Below are 18,748 nucleotides of genomic sequence, written 5' to 3'. Positions count from 1 at the left end.
ACACACAAGCAATACTTTGCATTCCAGGTCACAGTTTTAAAGGATACAACTCTGGATCAAGAAAGCAATGTAAACCAGAAGGAATACAGTACAACAGAATACAAGGTTTTCTTTTTTTTTCCCTTAGAGGATATTACTGGGCTATATACTCATCAGTTGTTCTAAAAGCTTATACTAGGTAGTGAGCGTAGTGCCATTGGATTTACTTTTAGACTTGGCTTGAAGTGTAAAAGTAAAATCCACTGTTAAAAACCCATCTGAAATCTTGCTTGTAGCCAGCTCGACATTCATCAAAGGGTTGTTATTGCACTATACAGACATCCCTCAGAAAGGCACTTTTATTCAAACCTCCACACCCTCAGATTCCCAACCAACGCTGCCTTGTTTACTGGCGCTTGCGTTAGAGGACGCACATTCACCTACTGCGAGTGAAATTAAAAACAGAATCATTTTTAAAACCAAAAACCTTTAATATTTGGTTAAAACATGTAGAATAAAATTTAAACGAGTGAGTATAAAAAAAATGTAGTCATCAAAAATAGTTAAAGGAAATAAAAGTGCAAAAGTGTTTGTCCCTGTAGCATCTTGTGTACCGCCTCAGTGAAATTCGCGTCAAGAAAATGACTGTTTAGTGACATTGCAGGAAAAGAAGCAATTATTTTAGCATCGCCTTCATTGGATGAGCCTGGAAATATCGTGCGTGTGAGGTTCAGATCTTCAGTGATCTGTTGGCTCATTTTCAGAGAACAGAAATAAAACAAAAAACAAAAGAATGTGCACCATGTTCCATAAAGGCCAGAAACAGACTGAGGGTAGGAGGTTCTCTCAATTCCAAAATCCAAACGCAACTCAGCTTAAAAAAAAAGGATCACAGTTGCAGTCTACAGGGAGGAAGAGCTTGCTGATGAAACGCTTTTCTGGAAAAAAAAAAAAAAGTGAGCCTCACTGCATTTCAATCACAAGATCAACCCTTTTCACTCGCAAGCAGTTTAAACAGTTTGTTTCTTTTAGTGTTCTTGGACCTTTGAGAAACCGTGCCTGCCAGTCAGTCGCCGGCTGAACAGCTGCAGGGTCATAGGCGTTCAAAGATCCAGTGGTTCTGAGTAAGAAAAGGAACGTTAAGCGGCTCTTCATGGTCGCCCTCTCTATCATTTCAAACTAGGTACCGATCCCTTCTTTCAGGTATCTAAACCTTCCAGGTGGATACCATTCGAGGCAAGAACTGGTAGGCACAAACCCTTCAGGCAGAAGCTTCTTTGGGTAACTTCACAGTTGCTCAACATTGTCAAGGTCATTCAAACCAATCACCCCGGCAACGACAGTCCAGGTTAGATTGTCACTCACTCAATTTGAGCAGCTTTTCATCAGTAAAAAAAAAAAAAAAAAACAGGCTTTACCCGCCCTCTGCTCTGCCTGGAGAAAAGTAAACAAAAATAGCAAAGGCCAGTAAGGGAGAAAAGGAAGTCCGTAACTGGTTTGGCTGCTTCTAAAGCATCTTCCACTCCGCCTATGGAGCACAGGGTTGTGCTCTCAGGCATCAGTGTGGTGCTGGAGCAGCTGGACCACATATTTGAGTCGGTAGCGTAGGTCAGCGGTGCAGCCCAGCTCATTTAGCATGCTGAGGAGGTAGGTGTACGAGACACGCTCCCGGCTGATGTAGGTGAGCAGGTAGGCGTCGTCGGATGACTTGGACAGAATGATCTTTGTGTGGTCTGTGTAGAAGTTCACCTAAAGAGGAAGATTAAAAAAAAATTATAATAAAAATTAGGGTAAGACAAGACTTTCACTAAGAAGCTCATTTGTTTGTTGCATTTATGAATTTGTCCGAACCTGCAGGGTGCCGTTATTGAAGAGCATGACAAGAGCGTGGTCAGTCTTCACCCACTGAAGCAGAAGAGGAGGAGGTCCGGAGCTGTGCTCCTCACAAGGGAGATCTCCACCCTGAGGAGAAGAGAAACATTTAGTTTCATTCCACTCCTTCCTGCTTGGGTTTATTAACCAGAGGAAAGACTCAATACCTCCATCAGGTTCTGCTCCATGTAGTTTGCCATGTATTCAACAATCTGTTTCTGGCTGCGAAGCTGCTCGGGTAGTGACTGAGTTGGGAATGTGAAGTGTTTGTTGTTGGTCAGGCAGTAGTGAACAGTCCTGATTGGAAGTGAAACAATAGGATTAAAGAAAATCATTTCAGCCCAACTTCTTCTTGAAATGCCTTTCAGAAACACTCACTTGCGTTGGTCACAAAGGCTGAGATGTATTCCCTCATTGAAGAGAACGCCAATACTTTGGTTTGAGAGTTGGTAGCCGAAACCGTACTTGTTGGAGTAGTCAACCCATTTTGTGACCCACAGGAAGGAAGGAGGCCTGGACAAACAGGGAGGGTTTCTGGAAGCTGGGGAGAAGGTGAAGAAAAAGGACAGGGTTGAGAAAAGTCCCCAGGTAAACTTCATTCAAATAAGATATGAATGGGATATAAAAAAATAAATAAAAAATTCACAGCATCAAGCGTGTTTAGAGATACATGAGTCAGCAGGTATTTTCAAGGATTTTTATTGCTGAGGCAAAAGGCCTTTAGGGAAACAAATGATCCTAGAAGTCTGCCATTTGCATTAATGATTCTGCACCAACCCTCAAAGGTGAACAGTAATGCTTCACTGTGACAAACCCACATGATTAATGGCCGAGTGCTCCACTCACCTGCAGGCATGGTGGCCAGGCAGTTGTTAAGCAACTTCATGGCAACTTCAGCAACGGCTGCAGGAGTCAGGACATCCTCACATGCTGGAGTGAAAACAAGCAATACGCGTAAAAAAAAAAAAAATAGGCAAAGAGTAAAAAGGTACAAGAAATGAGATTTAAAAAAAAAGATAAACCTACGTTCAGTGCTGCTTGCCATAGTGCCCTTGAAAGAGCGGGAGATTGACTTCCTGGATTCCTCCTCAGCAGGAGTCTGTTCCAGAGGCACAGGGTTGACCACCTGACCAGCAGGAGAAGGCTCCTAAGAGGGAAAACCCGTGATGATTAATATCACTATCAGAAAAAAAAAAAGCTAAAACTGAACACAGGATGTAGCTAAAGAATAGCCACTGGGGACATTATCAAGACAAGAATGAGTCACCTCATGCAGACTCTGAGCTTGAGCTGCAATGTTGCAACATCTACCACATCATGAATAATTGGTTATGATTTGTTACTTTAAGATTGTTCAGCCCACTTGCATTTGAAAAGAGAGTAAACTACTTTTGCTTGCATCTTTAATTTCCAATATCACCTATCCAGTCATTTGTTTTATTACTCATCACAAAAACTAAGAAAAGGCACCAAAAAAAAGTCTAATTAGAAAACAAAAATAAAATGAATGAGTTAAATGAGTAAATCAGTTTTTATCTCAATTACGCCGATCGATCAAGACGCATTCAATTCTTTAAAAGAATGTGGCTCCATTCAGGCTATATAAATAGAAACTGAACCAGCCTGATTGGGGGCGGGGCCAACTCAGCACCCTGCTACTGTGGCATTTAGGATAGTCATCCGCAAGCAGAACAGGGACTTTTAGAAAAAGCACATTGTGTGCACGCACATATCTTCAAAGAAAATTGTGACGAAGAACCAAATGCAAGTCAATTTTTTTTCTTGCTCATGTATACTGGATGACATAGGTAACATGTTTGTCCCCCCCCCTCGTCCCTTCAACTGATTCAAAAAGGAAACCTTAATGTTGAAGAAGCTTTCTCAAATAAGCCAACATGCTGTGATACTGTAGACGTTTTAAGCTGCCAGAATGCTTGCCAAATTTCTCCTTTTAATTAAACCAGGAAGCCATTTTACAGTAAGAACAAGGGAATAATAAAAAAAAGAAAAAAACAGGCTGAGAGGGTTACCTCATTGGCTCCCACTGTTTTGTAGCTTATCTGCCGGTTGATGGAACACTTAACGATGCCAGATACTAGCTTGGAAATATCCTTCTCATCTTTTTCCTCGCATGGACTCTTCTCCGCTGTGAAAATAGTTCTAATTAGGAACGACCCTTTGAAATATTTTGATAAAAGGTTTTTAGAGGTTTAATTTCAAACAGTTCATGGACGCTGCTGACGCGTTACCTTTCGACTTCTTCTTCCCAAAGAAGCTCTTGGCCACTTTACTGAAGAATTTCTTGGCAGGGCTTGGAGGATGAAGCTCTGGTACCATCGTACAGCTGCTGGTTGGAAGTTTGTCAGGTGTAAAACCCTAAAAAAAAAAAAAAAAAAGATATATTATTCATCTTTATCATGCAACTAAACACACAAGATTAGGTCGCCATATTTCTCCACACAATAACAATGCTGACATACTTTGGTGAAGAATTCATGATTGAGGATCTGATCCAGGGTCAGTCTGTCGCTGGGGTTTTTCTTCAAGATACCAGAGATGAGTTTCTGTGCCGCAGGGGAGATGGTGGAGGGAATAGTGTGCCGAACTTCCTTTATACACTTGTACGTCTCTTTCAAGTCCAGTGTCTCAAAGGGAGGGTTGCCACACATCAGAGTATACCTATGAAGAAGAAACCACAGCTGCTTTCTGTCCGTTTGAAAAAAAATGTCTGCAGTAAACAAAGAAAAATGGACATCAAACCAAACTTACATGACGCATCCGAGCGACCAGACGTCCGACTCTGCGCTGTGACCCTGTCTGTTGAGGACCTCGGGGGCCAAGTAGTTGGGAGTTCCACAGATAGTTCTGAGAAAACAGGTGCATGCTTGAGTACAGAGTAAAATCCAGAACAGTTTCTATTGTGCAAGCGGGACAAAGAAAAAGAACAAGCTGAAGCATTTTGTTTTTCCTGACACACTCATTCTGGTATGCCACAGGAAGATGTCAAATCACTGAAACTGTGATCTAAGCCCTACATTCAACTGCCACTTGGAAACTGGTTCAGTCAGTTACTTGCAGGAGGAGGAAACTGCTTAGCATTTGATGTAATGGTTTTAGGTTAAGCTACTTTGCAAAAAAAAAAAAAAAGCCATTTGAGTCATTTTCCAGCTAAGATGCAAAACTGTATCTCAAGTGAAAAGTTTCAAATTATTTATAATTCTGTAGACAAGATAAACCAAAAACTCACTTTTTCCTCTGTTCAACCGTCTCCAACTTGGCAGCAAGACCAAAATCTCCCAGTCGCAACTCCATGTTCTCATTGATGAAGAAGTTACCTGAAAGAGACAAAAGCCTCTAATAAAACTGCATTCCACACATGACAGGAGTATGACTAAAGCCCTATCAGATTCCCAGGATGCCTTTGTGTGTCCTGTGGCTGCTGCTCGACACGTACCTAGTTTGAGATCTCTGTGCAGGATCCCCCGGCTGTGGAGGTACTTCAGACCGGATATAATCTGCCTGAGGTAATATCGCACCTCTGGCTCTGTCAGAGTGCGTCTCTCCTTCCAGATGTGTGCCAGGGACTACAAAGACAGGGCAAAGAGCAGGCCGTCAAACCTCTAATCAGTTTCTCAGAAGCACACATGCACCGAAGTAGCGAGGGTCATTGGGGGAATAACAAGGCATGACTCAAATTTTGCACACAAAAAAAACTGCAGTCTAGTGGTTACACTTTAACTTGAAAGGAAAATACCCTTAGTGCTAGCAAAACAAATACTGTAACTAAAGCTCCACTTTCATACATAGATCAGTTTGTAAGGCAGCAAAATCTGCTTATTTTCCGTTGGATAAAAGTCAAAAATATTTCCCAATATATATAAGGCCAAGCTAAAACATCACTCTACTGAAAAATTTAAGAGTTTAATAAATACATGCATAAAAAAAAAAGGGACAGGGACTAATATACTAGTTTGAGTCTAGTATCTAATAAATACTTCAATTTTTTTTAAAATGATAATCTCTTTGTTTTGGGCAGGGATCAGTGCACATCTACCTATTATGAAAAAGAATAATGGGAATAATTAGCAGAATCATGCAGAGCACCTTTAAGAGAGTATTAATAAAGGACTGAAATAAAACTTGAGGACTAACAGAGCTCTGTCAACAGTGGGTTAAAAGTAAAATAAAAAAATAAAACAGGAGCCAAAAGTCTGCGCCTTAAGAAGCTGTGCCGAATCATTCTGGAGAATTCCAGCATCTCACCTTCCGACTGCAGAGCTCCAGGAATATGTAGATGTTTTCACTGTCCTCGAAAAAATGGGAAAATTTCACCACATGCTTGTGCGACAGGGATCTGTGAAGGTCGATCTCGTTGGTAATCTGTCAAAATTAGACAACAGATCAGTTAGATTCATTACATGTTCTGATCCGAGGATTATGCAATCGCCTTCTACATAATAAGATGCATGTACCTTTTCCCTCTGGTGGGGCTTGGAGACTCTGCTCTGTGGAATCACCTTTACTGCATACATTTTGTTGTTGGAAAGGTCTGTCATTTCATAGCATCGTGCAAATCCGCCCTTTGGGAAAGGAGAATAAGGAGTTACAAATGGTTAAAACTTTAACATGGATATAAATAAATCAACCCTACTGGATTAATAATTCAGCTGAGGGAAGCTTTAAACAACAATGATTCATCATTTGTAATTTAGCAGCTCCTAATAAGGCACAGGGGCATAGAAAACATGCCTAATGTGCTGAATGGATCATCTGATAATAAAGCTAAGGAGTAGCCTGGAGGAGGAGGGGGTGTTAAAGCCCTTTGAATCCCACAAGCAGGTGTTTATTTCTGCATTTCCTTCCACATACTGAGGAGATGTGAAGGATGAAGCAGACTGCACTGCTGCATTCATTAACCATGAAAGTGACGGAGGGGTTTCCAGCTCTGCAGCAGGAGGGGGGTCTGGCTCACTGCCCGCAGCAGCAGCACATACATGACATGATGGAGCAACACGTTGAGACAAAAAAAGGCTTCAATTCATTCATGTGTCATTTCAACCTGACATCAGATGGGATTAAAAAATCCATATAAGGTAAAAGAAAATATATTAAAAAAAAAAGGTGTATTCGTCATTCCTAAGATTTCTGGTCGGGTTTCGGTGTTGCAAACAGGAGCTGGACACACCTTGCGTCTGATTCATTCATTGAAAAAACGCGCACAGCAGGAGGGAAGATGTGGGCTTGATTAAACACGTCCACTACGAGCCCCCCGCCCCCCCGGAATGACCAACATACATGATTGAAACGCTCCTCGTCACTTCTAATCTGCGTCCTAATCGCAGCTGCCGCATAGTTTGTTCAGTTTCAGTGTAAAATAGATTCTCAGGAGCAAACTGGTCAAACAGGATCCGCGTGGAGGAGTGAGCCTTGCCTTACCTTGCCTAGAAGCTTCCCTTTACTGTAGGACCTTCCCGTCTTAGGGTCCATCACCACCTGCGCCACCTCAGGTTTGCTTTCGGGTTTATTCCTGCTGTTTTTGGTCGAGGCGGAGGGCGGGTGGTGGTGTCCGCCGCCCGGGATAGGTTTCAATAAATCCCCGTTCATGTTGTGACACGGTTTAGGCTGCGCCGTGATGAAGTAACCGGTATCCATAAAATCTATAAATCTGTTTTTTGGTTTTCCTTCTTCCTGCGTTTTTTCTCAGAAAAAATTCGTGAAGATCCGTTTATTGCCGAACAACTCCGGCAATCTCTTTCTGGCGTGTCTGGGCACGGATCCGCGACGATATATACCCCGGTGTGACGTCAGGAGAGGGGATGGACGCAGGGAGGAGGGGCCCGGTATGGCAAGCCTTTCAACATTTATCAGCTTAATCGTGTATGTGTTTAAGATATCCCAGAATTTCTAGTCAAAATAAAAATTTCAAAAAGTCAAGTTAATAAATGTTGAAACGACTACCTACAATCTGTTAAGATTTCTTCTAATCTGAAACTTTAATCTTACTTACAAAGGGTCTTTTTCACACCCTGCAATTCATATTCTGGTAGGAAAAATACACTTTGGAAAAACTATTGTAGGAATGTATTTCTGATCAGGAAGAGTCTCATTTCTGGGATTTACTGATAACACATGTAAGGAAAAAACTTTGACTAAATGTCAATACAGCCTGAAGGAGAAGAAAGTTCAGATGATATATGCGTATAAGAAGAATGAAAGTGTGAAAAATCCTGCTATAAGTAATCTTCTGAAGTTGTACATGTTTAATCAAAATTATTCAAACTTATCTTCATTTCAGTTTTCTATCTGACCCTCTCTACCGAGACTTGTAAGAGATAGTTAACTTTATGAGCCTAATCCTGAACTACATCAGCAAGTTTCTGAAACATAAAACGAGCTGTCATTGCAACGTGCCTAACAAAAACAACTCCCAATCTAAATAACTCGTTAACAAGCTAAGAATTCCCCTGAGTGAAAATCTCACAGGCCTTATAGAAAGTCGACCCCTGGTGGAGAAAACTTTGCAAAACCTAATCTATACTTGGTGATTTAAGGCCTTCATTAAAGAAATAAATGCACAAAAAGTCAAACTCCCCAAAGGCAAAAATGTCCCCTTCATGTTCAGGATGTTGTAATAATAAAAATAATAATAAATACAAAAACAGATATACACAAGTGGTTTTAATGTTGTCATTGTTGAAATTTGTGTCAAATCTTACAGCAGGAACAAAACAAATAAAAAAAAAAAACTCAACCCAAACAAAAATAAGAACAATGTCACACCAGCTGTACTTGGGGAAGTGAACACAATAGGATCAGTCCTAATAAAATGGTCTTAACAAGAACAAAATATAAACATCAGATGAAGGCATAACATATTTGTTTTTATTTCAATATGGCGGTGAGTGTAACAAAAACATGAAGCACATATGAACTATGGAAGGAAATTTTGAATATAATCAATTGTTGTCCCTCTGAATTATATCATATGAAAACTGTATTTTGACTTTGGCACAATTAGACACTTTTAGACTACAGAGCTACATTGGAAAGGAAAGGGACTACACCAATTTTGATCACAGCGTGGAGGGCGCCATCTGCTGGACATTACTTTTTTCTTTACAATATGTTCCAAATATAAGGCTACGTTCACACTGCAGGCCTTAATGCTCAATTCCAATTTTTTTTTTGTTAAATCCGATTTTTTTGCTTTGCTGTTCAGATTTTCAAATATATTTGCAACTTTTTGTGATCTCTTGCATGAACTGCATTCATACAGCTAAAGAGTCCTGCACGCACAGTGGAGGATGCAATGCCGTCACAATCGAGCGTGCACTGTGGTAAAAAAAAAAAAAAAAAGACTACTCTACACATTATCATCCACCATGGTTATTTTTCTTCTTGCTTCTGCATAGCAAGAGGCAGAATAGTGACCTTTGTTGAATATTATGGAAGTTAAGTTTAGGTCAGATGAATGCGACCTGGCCGTTAAGACACAGGTCGCCTTTAAAAAGATGAGATACGTAACGGATACAGGACCACATGGCCAAGTGGCCTGGGTCGCATTTGAAAAAAAATTAGATCTGTTGTTCAGACTGGCATGAAAAATCCGATACAGGTCGCATATAGGCAAAAAAAAAAAAAGAAAATCAAATTTGGGTCACTTCAGACTGCAGTATGAACGTAACCAAAATCACCTTATTGAGGGACCTTATAATATTATCCAATGATAGATTTTAGTATTTTGGTCATGCATGCTTGAACTCTGAAAGCTCTCATTTGGTCACTGTATAAAAATAAACAGGTAGATTTAAAAGTCCATCATATCTTCCCCTCTTTTCTTCTTGTCTTGAGACTCTGTCCAGGCTTTGTTGATCGTTCTCTTCATATCATCATCTCCCTCGTCGTAAATCTTCTTCAACATGCTCATGAGACCATCGCTGGGGTCTGCATTCTCGTCCATAGAAGGTTTGCTGTTGAGGCACAGTAGATGAAGTCTGTAGTTTATATATATATATATATATATATATATATATATATATATATATATATATATATATATATATATGATACATTTATGCTCCTCTCAGCTTTTAATAAACATAAATGCTATTATCAAAGAGGACATTTCCAATACTGGCATCGGAATCAGAACAACTCTAATTAAATTTAATCACATTTTCCCATGGTGAGGGGCAAAATGACACTAGTATCAATATGTGAACATGGTTCTAACACTACGTATTGCACAAAGCAATTGTGTGAGTAGAACCAATTAAGTCTATTAATGTTAGCTTGATTCCTGCCGTATATAGTACTAATTTGTATACAGATTTAATGAACTTGAAACAAAAAAAGTCAGGCTCATTGGAAAAGTCAGAATATACTGAAGGTGTGATGAAAACTTTACAACCAAATCCAGCTCTGATTGTTAGCTTTACTACCTTTCAAAGGCCTTACTTTGAGTTTAACTCTCAAACTAAAAATCTCTCACATGCGCAAAGCACAACTGATATCCACCATTACGAAGCAGGATGTAAATCTACTGTATAATTTTTTTTAAGTAATGTTTTTTTTTTTCTCAGAAGCTGCTGAATTGTTGCAGCGGGAGATACCTTCCATTATTAGACACATAGAAAGCCTCGGGTACTGTGTTTTGGCTTTGCTAACCTTCTTTATGTTAAGATATGATCTAGTTTGGTTTAAAGGTCAAATAAAAAAGGAGTGCAGTTTTATCGTGTGTGATGATAGCTTATAATTTCTTTTTCTCTATGTGGCTCTCCCAAATTGCACTAAAAATGCTGCAAGTAATAAAAATCAAGTGAATTTTACAGTATGCTGGGCGCCTCTAGCAATCCCCAGCTGTGACGTCAGTGTGTCAAACATTCTCACAGAATCAGTGGGATTCAATACACCAAGGTGGCAAAGGCTTGTTTTCTCTGTTGTATAGCTTTAATAACGTGCCTTGTGGCTATACATATACAGTATTCAATAGAGTTTTAGAATATAGAATTCTATTGTTTTTCATCTTTTCTGCCTTGCCAATATTAATATTTCTCTCTCTTATGGTCGGGGTCAAAGCATGGATCATTGCAGTCCAAATTAGAAGGAGAGAGAAAGTGAAATATAAATACCTGCATAAGGTTAAACTGAATCAATTTTTTAAATTAAGCCTGAGAGAACTTCCCACATGTTGCATTTTAACAACAGTAACATAGTAATATAGTTTTGCCTTCATACGTAGTCTTTCAGGTATGTTTTCACAGCATGACATAGTTTAACCATTTTTCCATTGACTAATTTAAGGTTGCATTTTATATTAGAATATATATAAGAGACTATTCAGGAGCAGAAAAACAAACCCAAGGAAGACTATGAGGTCAAGTTACACCAAGATACTCAATGTTCTTTATTCTGACCAGTTCCCTTCAGTTCTGAGGAATATAGACATGATGGTGATTTGTTTCAAAAACGATTTTTCTTCTTTTTCCCACAAAAAAGGCTGTTTCTCTGTCTGTTCTTTAAGGGGGTAGCCATGTCTTCCTAAATTTGCAGTTCCTCCATACTACTTTCATGTTGGGCTACAAGAGTAAACGGTGTTCTCTGTGTTGTTGAAAGCTTGGAATATTGTTTTATAGCCTTACCCTACTTTTAACTACTCTGTTGCTTGATGACTGGTCTGATCCATGATCATTCTGCCAGATTTTGTTTACTTCTGCTGTCTTACAAACCTTTGACCCCTTTACAGAACATTAAAACAGCACTCAGTTATCGTTGAGCTGTGCTCCCCCTACAGGACCTTTTGAAAATAGCACTGCTGTAGGTTGAGCTGCTCAGCACCTCAGAGCTACTGCGCTCCCTCCAATGCAGCTGGAAGACACAGATCACAACCACATCTCTGAAGAGGTGGATAGTATTTTACATGATATAATGTAAGCTAATGCATTACAGCCTTTTTGTCGGGGAAAAAAAAACTTTAATGTAATTCTGCCTCTCAAATGACTTGTTTTTATAATTGCTCTCTTAAGATGATCCAGCTGTATGCTAAAAACCCATGCCTCTAAAGTCACAACAATAACATTAATAGGGATAGTGGGATAAGCAGGCATGGTACTTACAGATCCATAAAAAAAGAAAATAAAAATAAAACATTGCCAGGTCTTCACCATTCTTCGTCCTTGTTTTTATTTCAGTAGTAAATGCCTGGTCTGAATTTACCCTTCATAGAGTACTGCCCTGATCCAGTTCAGGCTTTCTCTTCCTTTCTTTTCTTTCTTTGTTGGCTCCAACATGTATTAAACAACCAAGATAACAGAATATTTTTATAATCACCTGTGGGGTAGCACAGCGAGGCATGTGGCTACTGAAGCTGATGGCTTTATATTATATTATATTGGGCTGCAGTGAAGTCGTTTGTTGTACCGTGACAACAAAAACAGAGCCACAAGACTGTTACTGGGGTCAGAGGCAATGAAAGCTGCATGTTTGGTCGTCTGATAGTAGGGGGAGACATGAGACCTTTCCATTTTCTCATCAATACTTGGATTAACCTCACGGGAATGTGGAGGAGGATTTATTAGGGTAACATTTTTGCTAAGTATTACCTTAAACAAAACCACAGAGGTGAACTCTGCCTAAAGCATTTTGAGGCTCTATGTTTATTCAGGAGTATCAGATTAGAAGGATCTGAATACATATCTACCATCACAGATTCAGCCGGGCATTAACTGTGTGATTTTTTCAATCGTTGCACGCAGCTACAGCTCACGATGTGTGTGCAGCATGAAGCTCTGATGCGCTCTTCCTGCTCACATTATACGTCTAAAAACCACGTGGGACTGAGCTTCGCAGTGAGATGGAGCTGCTCGGACTTGTCTATCTGGAAGCCAAACAAATAGAAGGGGAATATGAAGCTGACTAGAGAGAACCGTGCTGCCTTGGCAATTTGGACAATTTTGTGCTGAAAGCCCTAAAAAGAAAAGGCGACGACATATTTGGACAAAAACATGGCTGATTAAACATGGCTACTACGGCCTGTGAATTTTAAATAAAGAACTCAATTTCACTCGCACCCCGCCATGCCTCTGTGTTTTCATCTGAGAGGAAGAAGAGGAAGAATCCTTGTTTGTGCACCAAGCGATTTGCCCACGACGGTCGGGAAAATCAAGCGTTTGATTTTCTCCCGACCTCACGATTCCTGATCGGGAGGTGGTCGTGAGAGGCTGACCGCGCCTCGTTACACCTTGTACACTACATTACGCATGATAAAGCTGAAAGTCGACCAATCGGAAAATTCTCGCACAGTGTATGCCCGGCTTTACTTAGTTTTATTCTGAAAAGATTTTTAAAGTCATTAACCTGTTTTACTACACAATTATATACCACCCTGTGTAGGTCTGTTGCATCAAATCCAAATAAAATCTGATGAAAGATTTTGATTGTAACTTATCGAAGTATGAGTGAAAGTGGTATATTACTTTTATAAAACACCCTAATTCATATTGGTGTAAAACTCCATCAAGATTAATGAATGTTCCTCAAGTCTTCTGATACATTTAGAACTTACTCTTTCTCTTTTGACCGTTTCTCCACTGCTGTAAGACACTCCCACTTCTTTGCTGCCTGCTTTTTTAACATGATCAACACCATATCTGTTTTGATCTGAAAGAAAAACAACAACAACATACAAAAAACATATGTAGAAAAATAAAATAAAACTTTACAATAAACAGTCCTGTTGATTCGACATGGGAGCAGATGACTGCTTCTAGATGAAATTAACTGATGTAAAGGCAGGTTTGTGTGTGCCTCAATTTGTTAGACAGAAAGTTTTAACCTCTGGCAGCTCTTTAAAGGGAGGAAAATAATAACACAGATGTAGTGAAATGATGGGAACCATTAATTGTTTTATCTAATTGAAAGCAAAAGAATTTTTAATTCTGTTTAAAAGATTAGTTAAAATAGGGTGCAAGAAGCTAATATCTGGCATTAAACTGGAAACATGTAATATAATTAGTCTAAAATGATAAGGGTTTAGATCTGAAGCTAGATGTTTAATATGTAGTTTACTGCATGATATCATCTAGATAAGAAACTAACTCCTTCAGGTCTTCATGTATTGACGATAATATGGCTTTAAAAAAAATCCCATCAAATTCAATTAATCTTTTTTTCCTCCCTTTATTTCACAATAAAAATTCCCTACAATACTTTTGAAAACTATTGTTCATTTCAATCATCATGGGAGGTGATTTTCATTTAAAAGGCAAATAAATTCAAGCAGAGAAAAAATGAAAAAAATAACAAACCGAATGTTTGCAACTAGTGATTTATCAGTTAAATACATATCTAAGAACAAAAGAGGAAGTGAAGTCACTCTAAGTTAAGGAAATAGAACATGTACATGGGTGTGGGGGAAAAAAAAAAAAAAATCAGATTTTCCCAAAACAAACAGAAAGCATGATTAATCGATTTTATCAGTTAATCATCCAGCCCTACCTTCATGTATAGGACAACAGTTGGGAACTAACGCTTTAAGGGAAAAAACAGCTAAATTTGAATGTATGTAAGGCCAAATATTGCTAGTTTTACTCACCTTTTTGTAACTGTCTTTTTCATCTATTGGATGCAATAGGTTAAGAACAGTCATCTGGTGGTTTTTACCATTTAGGTCCTTTATCAGCACAGAAAATGACCTGCAAAAGAAAAAAAAGAAACTTAATTTACCTTTTTAAATAAGAAATAAACATTCAAATAAACATTGACGCTGATCATCAAGTTACCTCTCTGTGAAGGATACATCTACATTTTCTGCCGAAATTTTGTGCACGTCTTTCAAATCGAGGTAAATTTTCACAAATTTCTCAGACTGATCCCATGCTGCATCATGAAAACACAAAAACAGATGAATTTATGAAACATGTTTCCAAGCTCTTTCATGCAGTTAACTAAAGCAATATTTCGAAGAGACGTACCATAGCTGGTGATCTTTACAGTGTACGCTGCTTTGGATGCTGTAGATGGTTCTGCCTCTCTCCTGGCCTGCTGCTCTTGCTGCTGTCGCTTGCTTACAAGTTCTTTCTCCACCTTTTTCTGTTCCTGCTTCAACAGATCCTGGACCCTTTTCCTTTCCGCTTTTTCCAGAAGAGAGCTTAACTCCTGCAAATCTGCTTCTAGCTGACTGATCTGTGTCCAACATAGGAAGGAGTTTTTATATATTTACACAGCACGGAACCATCCTGCATGTTACATTAAAGTTTGCCCGTCTCTATTGTAGAGAGAGCTAGATTTGACATCACAATACACATGGTGTAACATGTGTAATAAAAATGCTAATCAAAAACCATTTCTTTCCATTCATGGCACATTTAAAAGAGCAATTTGAATAGCCAAAGTTATGTACTATAGTAAAACAGGTGTAAAACAAGGTTAATATGTGCATCTGAGAAAACAGATCCAAACAGAAAGCCTGACAATAATTTCCTGAAGTGTTTTTTTTTTTTTTTTTGTGAGAGAGATGTTAAACAAATAGTCACTAAAGACTTTATTCCCAGTTTTTGGTTAGAATTACATTTAACGGTTTCTTATTCAGTGTTAGTTTATGAGCATTACCTTTATATTATAACTTAGGTACAACTCCTTAGCTGCATATTAGCATGGCTGCCAGAAAAAGCAATCCAATTCACATATCATCAATATCTAGCAGTGCTTTTGATACGAAATTGATCCAAACAATGCAAATCTAAGCAGTGAGTTTTAGACTTTAATAATCATGTGACTTTCTTATCGTTGCCATGGCAGATAGAAACTGCGCCCATAGGCTAAGCGCTGGTAACAGCTGGAACGTTCTAGCAAACTCCAGTGAAAGCTAAACGCTAAGCTAGCATCAAATACAACAACGCAAACCACCGATAAAAAAAAAATTATTTTATCGTCATAAGGAAATGTACGATATATAAATACAAATACGATCACAACTGTTTACGCAATACATTATACCTTAAATGAAATGCTATCTATAAACCAGAACTGAACTGCTGCCACGAAAGTCGAATAAATTCATATGAATGCATTTTATCTGATTGTTTTCTGTTCGTATGTTGAACCGGGAAGCTCACCTGTTCCTTTAGATCCATTATGGTCTTCTAATTCTCAGCTGTTCCTAGATGAAAGCTTTATTTCTGCAGCTCTGTCTGCTGCTACGATCCTACTTTGCCTCTATCGCTGCAATGTGGGCTCAGCCAATGGAGGACGGCTTCTTCTTCTTCTTCTTCTCGTGTTTTATGGCGGTTGGCAACAAACTGTTAGTAGCATTACCGCCACTTACTGGTATGGAGTGTGGTTCGTGATGGTTTAAATATTTATCCTGATATATTCTACCCTAACTTCTTCTAAACATACATTCACACATTCACACTTAAAAATATAAACAAATTTGTGCACAGCTTTGTATATCATTCCTTCACTCACAAACACACTTACTATAATTAAATTCTATGGAATAATTTCGTTTTCTTTAGAAAACGAATAATTATTTGTATGTGTTTACTCCCTAAATTTTTCCTCAGTATATCTAATAAATTAACCTTCTCCTTAATGTCTTCAAACTCTCTTCTCATATATCTTCTCTCTCTTTCATATTTATGACAGTCTAATATAACATGTTCTATGGTTTCATATTTATCACAGAAATCACATTTGCCCGTTTTATGTTTTTGTATTTTAAAAAGTGTATAATTAAGTCCTGTATGACCAAATCTTAACCTTGTTATCACTCTTTCCTCCTTTCTATTTCTTCTTCCATTTCTTCTTTCTCCTACCATCTTCTGAATTTTATAAAACCATCTTCCTGTTTTATCTTCATCCCACCTTTTTTGCCAAATTTCCATAAGTTCCTCTTTAATAATACTCTTTCCTTCTGATTTACTTATTTTAACTATAAAACTAATAGAATGTTTAATTGCCCTTTTTGCCATTTTATCTGCCCACTCGTTTCCTTCTACCCCAATATGTGCTGGAACCCACACAAATGTAACTATCAGCCCCATGTTTCGTATTCTGAACAGTGTATGATTTATTTCTAATAAAATGTCCATCCTACTATCTGTTTGGTTATTTTTTAAACTTAACAATGCGGAGCTTGAATCTGAACAAATGACTGATTTTAACGGTTTTATATCTTCTACCCATTGTAATGCTAATAATATTGCCAACATTTCTCCTGTGTATACTGATAATCCATCTGTAATCCGTTTTCCTATTTTTATATTGAATTCTGGTACTACAAATGCTATTCCTAATTTCTCAGTCATTTTTGATGCATCGGTATAAATTTGAATATATTGATAATAACTGTCTAAATATAACTGTACTAAATTGATATCTACCGTGTACGATTTATCTTGTTTCTTTTCCATTAGTGACATATCTACTGTTGCTTCTGGTAGAATCCAGGGAGGTATAATTGATATTGGTGTTGTTTGACTCATTTCTAAACTATTCATTTTAAATTTTTTAATTTTATTTTCAATTGTCCATCCAAAACTCCTCATTTCTTTCTTTTCTTTTTCCCAGCATGGATTTAAAATGTCCAAAGTTGGGTGATCCCCTTTATTTCCTTGTAAATTTAACCAGTAATTGATTTCTAATTTTGTTCTTCTTAAATCTAATGGCATTTCTCCCATTTCTATTTCTAATGCTGCTGTTGGTGTGGTTTTAAATGCTCCAGTACATAATCTTAGTGCCTGATGTTGGATAATGTCTAATTTGGTTAGATGTGTTTTAGCTGCTGAACCGTAAACTAAACAACCAAAGTCTATGTTGGATCTTATCATACTTGTGTAAATCTGTTTTAGTGATTTCCTATCTGCTCCCCAGTCACTGCCAGCCAAACATCTCAAAATATTCAAGATTTTCTTACATTTATCAACAACTTTTTGTATATGTATATGCCATTTTAATTTTTCATCAAACCATAATCCTAAAAATTTTATACACTTTACCTGCTCTAACTCTTGTTTATATAATTTTAATTTTATTTCCTTGTTTATTTTTTTCTGAGTAAATAACATTACTTTTGTTTTATCAACTGAGAATTTAAATCCCCATTGCAACGCCCATTTCTCTATTTCAATAATAACCTTTTGTAATTTTTTAACAATAAAATCAACATTTTTCCCTCGTTTCCAAACAGCTCCATCATCTGCAAATAGTGAACACCCCATGTCTTTTTCAATATCTTTAAATACATCGTTTATCATAATTGAGAACAAAAGTGGACTTATAATACTCCCCTGTGGAGTTCCATTTTCTACTTTATATTTTCCTGATGTAGTTTCTCCTATTCTAACTTGTATTTTCCTACCTGTTAAAAAGTCTTTAATCCATTTAAATATTCTCCCTTTAATACCAATCTTGTATAATTTAAGTAATAATCCATCCACCCACATCATGTCATATGCCTTTTCTATATCAAAGAATATAGCCACTACACTTTCTTTATTTTCTTGTGCTCTTCTAATTTCGTGCTCTAAACAGAGCGTTGGATCGTTAGTGCTCCTCCCTTTTCGAAAACCACTTTGATATTTTGATATATATCCTTTACTATTTAGATAATATACTAGTCTATTATTAATCATTTTTTCCATTATTTTACATAAATTAGATGTTAAGGCTATTGGTCTGTAGTTTTCTGGGTTTGAATGATCTTTCCCTGGTTTGGCTATTGGTATAATAATTGATTCCTTCCAGCTCAACGGTAATTTTCCCTCCTCCCAAATTTTATTATATAGGTGTAATATTATATCTTTAGATTTTTCACTAAGTTGCCCTATTATTCTATACCAGATTTGGTCTTTACCTGGTGATGTGTTTTTTGTCTTTTTAAGTGCATTGTTCAATT

The 18,748-nt window shown here is 37.8% G+C and overlaps 2 protein-coding genes across 2 annotated transcripts; both read right to left on the bottom strand.

The window, feature by feature from the left end:
• Window positions 1-919: 919 nt before the first annotated feature.
• plk3 (polo-like kinase 3 (Drosophila)) lies at window positions 920-7,623 on the bottom strand. The gene is made up of 15 exons (XM_038289273.1): window positions 7,288-7,623; window positions 6,324-6,431; window positions 6,115-6,231; window positions 5,306-5,435; window positions 5,099-5,186; window positions 4,621-4,716; window positions 4,332-4,530; window positions 4,101-4,227; window positions 3,882-3,997; window positions 2,878-2,998; window positions 2,698-2,781; window positions 2,230-2,392; window positions 2,019-2,148; window positions 1,831-1,941; window positions 920-1,728 (listed from the first exon to the last, which is right to left on the bottom strand). The coding sequence occupies exons 1-15, from the start codon at window positions 7,501-7,503 to the stop codon at window positions 1,531-1,533; spliced, it is 2,004 nt and encodes a 667-aa protein (XP_038145201.1). The 5' UTR covers window positions 7,504-7,623; the 3' UTR covers window positions 920-1,530.
• An 891-nt stretch (window positions 7,624-8,514) lies between these two features.
• On the bottom strand, window positions 8,515-16,111 carry LOC119786179 (calcyclin binding protein). Its single transcript, XM_038289344.1, has 6 exons — window positions 15,966-16,111; window positions 14,823-15,033; window positions 14,631-14,727; window positions 14,444-14,543; window positions 13,415-13,509; window positions 8,515-9,821 (listed from the first exon to the last, which is right to left on the bottom strand). Exons 1-6 carry the CDS (start codon window positions 15,981-15,983, stop codon window positions 9,659-9,661), a joined length of 684 nt encoding a protein of 227 aa, XP_038145272.1. The 5' UTR covers window positions 15,984-16,111; the 3' UTR covers window positions 8,515-9,658.
• Between the last annotated feature and the right edge of the window lie 2,637 nt (window positions 16,112-18,748).

The sequence above is a fragment of the Cyprinodon tularosa genome, unplaced genomic scaffold, assembly GCF_016077235.1.
Source record: "Cyprinodon tularosa strain WSP-4 unplaced genomic scaffold, ASM1607723v1 ctg267, whole genome shotgun sequence".
Taxonomy (NCBI): Eukaryota; Metazoa; Chordata; class Actinopteri; order Cyprinodontiformes; family Cyprinodontidae; genus Cyprinodon; species Cyprinodon tularosa.
Note: the sequence above shows the minus strand (reverse complement) of the source record. Positions and strands in the feature narration are given on the sequence as shown.

What these genes read in the sequence shown, in the direction of transcription:
- LOC119786179 (XM_038289344.1), bottom strand. An exon ending in AAAAAGACAGTTACAAAAAG is followed by an intron (nt 13,510 to 14,443) that starts GTGAGTAAAACT and finishes TTTTTCTTTCAG; the next exon opens with ATCAAAACAGATATGGTGTT. An exon ending in AAACGGTCAAAAGAGAAAGA is followed by an intron (nt 9,822 to 13,414) that starts GTAAGTTCTAAA and finishes GTGCCTCAACAG; the next exon opens with CAAACCTTCTATGGACGAGA.
- plk3 (XM_038289273.1), bottom strand. Translation starts at nt 7,503, where the DNA reads ATGGATACCGGTTACTTCATCACGGCGCAGCCTAAACCGTGTCACAAC. An exon ending in AAGGGAAGCTTCTAGGCAAG is followed by an intron (nt 6,432 to 7,287) that starts GTAAGGCAAGGC and finishes CCTTTCCCAAAG; the next exon opens with GGCGGATTTGCACGATGCTA. An exon ending in TGGGAAGAAGAAGTCGAAAG is followed by an intron (nt 3,998 to 4,100) that starts GTAACGCGTCAG and finishes CTATTTTCACAG; the next exon opens with CGGAGAAGAGTCCATGCGAG.